Source organism: Palaemon carinicauda, chromosome 20 (assembly GCF_036898095.1).
Source record: "Palaemon carinicauda isolate YSFRI2023 chromosome 20, ASM3689809v2, whole genome shotgun sequence".
Classification (NCBI taxonomy): domain Eukaryota; kingdom Metazoa; phylum Arthropoda; class Malacostraca; order Decapoda; family Palaemonidae; genus Palaemon; species Palaemon carinicauda.
The window spans coordinates 65,632,844-65,637,843 of record NC_090744.1 but is presented as its reverse complement, the minus strand read 5'-3'; the positions used below and the strand labels follow the sequence as shown (position 1 = coordinate 65,637,843).

Below are 5,000 nucleotides of genomic sequence, written 5' to 3'. Positions count from 1 at the left end.
GAAAAGCAGAACGCTATAAGCCAAGTGTCCCAACAGGGAAAATAGCCCAGTGAGGAAAGGAAATAATGAAAAACTACAAGAGAAGTTTAAGAACGATAATGACATTAAAATATATCTTTCACATATAAACTATAAAGACTTGAAAATAAAAAGAGGAAGAGAAACAACATAGAAAAGTGTGCAATAATGGTAATTTTATTTTTTTATTATTATTATTCTGAAAAGCCGCTCTGAACTTCATTTTAATGTTTTTACCTTTCTTAAAATATTTCATTTTTCCTTGTTTACTTTCCTCACTAGGGTTTTTTCCTTGTTGGAGCTCATCCTTCTTTTCCAACTAGGGTTGTAGCTTAGCAAGTAGTAATAATAATAATAATAATAATAATAATAATAATAATAATAATAATAATAACAATAATAATAATAATAATAATAATTAACGTCCTTTGCATACTTACGATCACATAATACGCCTTATGAAATATGCTGAAGATATTAATATTAATCTCTGGCACCGTCATTCAATTAGTTCGTTATGCATGTTGCATAAGATTTTTCATAATTCTGACCATCCTTTACACTCACATCTTCCCGGACAGTTCCAGCCTGTTCGTATTACTAGACATGCAGTTCATTCTAATAGTCAGGCCTTCTCCATCATGGGCTCAATACTACGCAGTATTCTAGAAGTTTAATTCCAGCTGTGCCCAAGTTGTGGGATGATCTTCCTAATAGGGTAGTTGGATCGGGAGAATTTCAAAAGTTTATTTCTCATATAGCTTATTTATTTCCTTATTTCCTTCCCTCTCTGGCCTGTTTTCCCTGTTGGAGCCGTTGGGCTTATAGCATCCTGCTTTTCCAACTAGAGTTGTAGCTTAGCTAGTAATAATGATAATAAGACTTCAACTTCTCTTGAATTCATGTACGTAAGAATTCATGAATATTATGCGTGTGTGCACATCCATCTAAATATTTGACAGTCTTTTTGATGGGTCGCGTACACTAGTATTAATACATTGTATATCTTATAGATACTTTTGAGTAATTACTCCATTTTTTATTTTATATATATTTTGGATATATATCAAATGTATGCTGGCATCACGAACTTTTGTTTGGTTGTCTATGTTGACGATGTCAGTTCCAGGTCGTTTAGTGAGGAAACCAAGCTAGGTTTTTTTTTATTTTTTATAATTCTATAGTTTTTTATAATTCTAACTTGTTTCCCATGTGGCAAATTGTTATAAATAATGAAAAAGTAATAGAGGAAAACAATAGCTTTGCATAATATGGCAGTTTATTATTATTATTATTATTATTATTATTATTATTATTATTATTATTATTTGCTACAACCCTAGTCGGAAAAGCAAGATGCTATAAGCCCATTGGCCCCAACAGGGAAAATAGCCCAGTGAGGAAAGGAAACAAGTGTTGTCAGGTGAATGAGGACAGAGGAGGATCCGTAAAGAATAGGCCAGATTATTCGGTGTATGTGTAGGCAAAGGGAAAGCGAACCGTAACTAGAGAGAAGGATCCAATGCAGTACTGTCTGACCAGTCAAAGGACCACATAACTCTCTAGCGGTAGTATCGTGGTCTTGTAAACAAACACATTTTTTCCACTTTTCAGATTGTGATCCTGGTACCTGGGGAGTGAACTGTCTACAGAGATGTAATCACTGTGTGGGTGGAACTTGCAACAAAGTGACAGGAAAGTGTTCATCTGGTCGAGAAGATCCCTGTGCTGGAGGTAAGCTTATAAGTTCCCATTATTTACCCTTATTATGGTGGCCTATTTGGTAACGTCCCTGACTGGTGATCACCAGACTGCGGTTCGAGTCCCGCTCAAACTCGTTAGTTCCTTTGGGCATTGCAACCTAGCCATCCTTGTGCGCTAAGGATGGAGGTTTTGGGGGAGACTATATTTCTATCTGCTGAATCATCAGCAGCCATTGCCTGGCCCTCCTTAGTTCTACCTTGGGTGGAAAGGGGGCATGGGCGCTGAACATATGTATGTATGGTCAGTCTCCAGGCCATTTTCCTGCTTGATAGGGTAATTTTATTTATTTTTCTTAAAATGAAAGGATAATATTTTTTTAACTTATTTTGCTTGAAGTTAAAAGCGAAAATATTCCTCAACTTACAAACTTTATAGGTTCCAAGAAGCTGTTTGCAAGTCGAATGTTTGTCAGTCGAATGTTCGTAAGTCGAATGTTTGCAGGTCGAATGTTTTGCAAGTCTGTTTGTCAGTCGAATGTTTGTAAGTTGAATGTTTGTAAGTCGAATGGTTTGCAAGTCTGTTTGTGAGTCGAATGTTTGTAAGTCGAATGTTTTGCAAGTCGAATGTTTGAAAGTCGATTGTTTTGCAAGTCGAATGTTTGTAAGTCGAATGTTTTTCAGTCGAATGTTTTTGCAAGTCGAATGTTTTTCAGTCGAATGTTTGCGAGTCGAATGTTTGTCAGTCGAATGTTTGTAAGTCGAATGTTTGCAGGTCGAATGTTTTGCAAGTCTGTTTGTAAGTTGAATGTTTGTAAGTAGAATGTTTTTAAGTCGAATGTTTGCAAGTCTGTTTGTGAGTCGAATGTTTGTAAGTCGAATGTTTTGCAAGTCGAATGTTTGGAAGTCGATTGTTTTGCAAGTCGAATGTTTGCAAGTCGAATGTTTTTGCAAGTCGAATGTTTTTCAGTCGAATGTTTGCGAGTCGAATGTTTGTCAGTCGAATGTTTGTAAGTCGAATGTTTGCAGGTCGATTGTTTTGCAAGTCTGTTTGTAAGTTGAATGTTTGTAAGTAGAATGTTTGTAAGTCGAATTTTTGCAAGTCTGTTTGTGAGTCGAATGTTTGTAAGTCGAATGTTTTGCAAGTCTGTTTGTGAGTCGAATGTTTGTAAGTCGAATGTTTTGCAAGTCTGTTTTGTAAGTCGAATGTTTTACAAGTCTGTTTGTGAGTCGAATGTTTGCAAGTCGAATGTTTGTAAGTCGAATGTTTTGCAAGTCTGTTTGTGAGTCAAATGTTTGCAAGTCGAATGTTTGTAAGTCGAATGTTTTGCAAGTTTGTTTGTGAGTCGAATGTTTGTAAGTCGAATGTTTGTAAGTCGAATGTTTTTGCAAGTCGAATGTTTTTTCAGTCGAATGTTTGTAAGTCGAATGTTTGCGAGTCGAATGTTTGTAAGTCGAATGTTTGCGAGTCGAATGTTTGTCAGTCGAATGTTTGTAAGTCGAATGTTTGCAGGTCGAATGTTTGTCAGTCGAATGTTTGTAAGTCGAATGTTTGCAGGTCGAATGTTTTGCAAGTCTGTTTTGTAAGTTGAATGTTTATAAGTTGAATGTGTCGAATTTTTTGCAAGTCTGTTTGTGAGTCGAATGTTTGTAAGTCGAATGTTTTGCAAGTCTGTTTGTGAGTCGAATGTTTGCAAGTCAAATGTTTGTAAGTCGAATGTTTGCAGGTCGAATGTTTTGCAAGTCTGTTTTGTAAGTTGAATGTTTATAAGTTGAATGTGTCGAATTTTTTGCAAGTCTGTTTGTGAGTCGAATGTTTGTAAGTCGAATGTTTTGCAAGTCTGTTTGTGAGTCGAATGTTTACAAGTCAAATGTTTGTAAGTCGAATGTTTGCAAATCGAATGTTTTGCAAGTCGAATGTTTGGAAGTCGATTGTTTTGCAAGTCGAATGTTTGCAAGTCGAATGTTTTGCAAGTCGAATGTTTGTAAGTTGAATGTTTGCAAGTCGAATGTTTTGCAAGTCAAATGTTTGCAAGTCGAATGTTTGTAAGTCAAATTTTTGCAAGTCGAATGTTTGTCAGTCAAATGTTTGCAAGTCGAATGTTTGTCAGTCGAATGTTTTGCAAGTCTGTTTTGTGAGTCGAATGTTTGCAAGTCGAATGTTTGTAAGTCGAATGTTTGCAAGTCAAGTGTTTGTAAGTCGAATGTTTGTAAGTCGAATGTTTTGCAAGTCGAATGTTTTGCAAGTCGAATGTTCGTAAGTTGAAATCTCTATGTATGTTTCAGGCCCCAAAGGATACCTCCGTTTCCGACAGGAACCGGACGTTAAACCGGATGAGGATCATGTAACCGTATCCTTTGTGAAGGAATTTGATGGGGAAGAACCAATTTCGAGCGACATAACCTATCGAGTAGTTATTTGGGTAAGTTATAACCTTACATATAAACCTTTTTTTATTCATATATATAAAGAGTTCAAATGTAGAACTTTAAACTTTTGTTGAACAGACTGGCATAAGTCTCTTTTTATTGTTTATATATGAAATATTTGTTTGAATTTTGTTACTTTTATTGAAATATTTTATTTTAATTGTTCAATACTTCCCTTGTAGTTTATTTATTTCCTTATTTCCTTTCCTCACTGGGCTATAGTCGCTGTTGGAGCCTTGGGCTTATAGCATTCTGCTTTTCCAAGTAGGGTTGTAACTTAGCTTATAATAATAATAATAATAATAATAATAATAATAATAATAATAATAATGATTCCTTCGATCAAAGGCATCCTTTTCCACCTAACCGCTTCTCTCCTTATCCTCCTTCACCTAATCCTAATCCTAATCCTAATTCTAATTCTAATTCTAATTCTCTGCCTCCCACTTGATCTTCTCCCCTTTAGAGTTATCATGAATTATGTATGTATGTATGTATGTATGAATGTATGTATGTATACATGTATTTATTCCTTTGCAACAGGAGGAGGGCCAAAGCATGAACAATATGACCACCTCTAAAAAAGTAAAGAATTCCATATCTTCGACTAAAATGTCAGTAGAAATACAAGGCCTAGCACCAACCACCAACTACTATGCTGCTGTCTTGGTAAAGTTCTCATTAAATGACACAGTGTGCGAAATTGACGGCACCTTAAGGGGAGAGCGGATTCAGAAGAAATTGTTCACTACCATATGCCCTAAAGGTAAGAGCAATTCACATCGATGTTTCTAGATATTTCTAGTATTGTAAGTGATTCTGTCATTTAAGATATTGAAAAAGTTTTAAACT

General features: G+C 35.4%; 1 protein-coding gene across 1 annotated transcript in view; it reads left to right on the top strand.

The window, feature by feature from the left end:
- Positions 1 to 5,000, top strand: part of LOC137659853 (uncharacterized) — a 32,305-nt gene that overhangs the window by 16,930 nt on the left and 10,375 nt on the right. Inside the window, exons 9-11 of the mRNA XM_068394636.1 lie at positions 1,633 to 1,752; positions 4,005 to 4,141; positions 4,692 to 4,914. Of these exons, the coding sequence (XP_068250737.1) occupies positions 1,633 to 1,752; positions 4,005 to 4,141; positions 4,692 to 4,914 (480 nt within the window). The remainder of the gene's footprint in view (positions 1 to 1,632; positions 1,753 to 4,004; positions 4,142 to 4,691; positions 4,915 to 5,000) is intronic.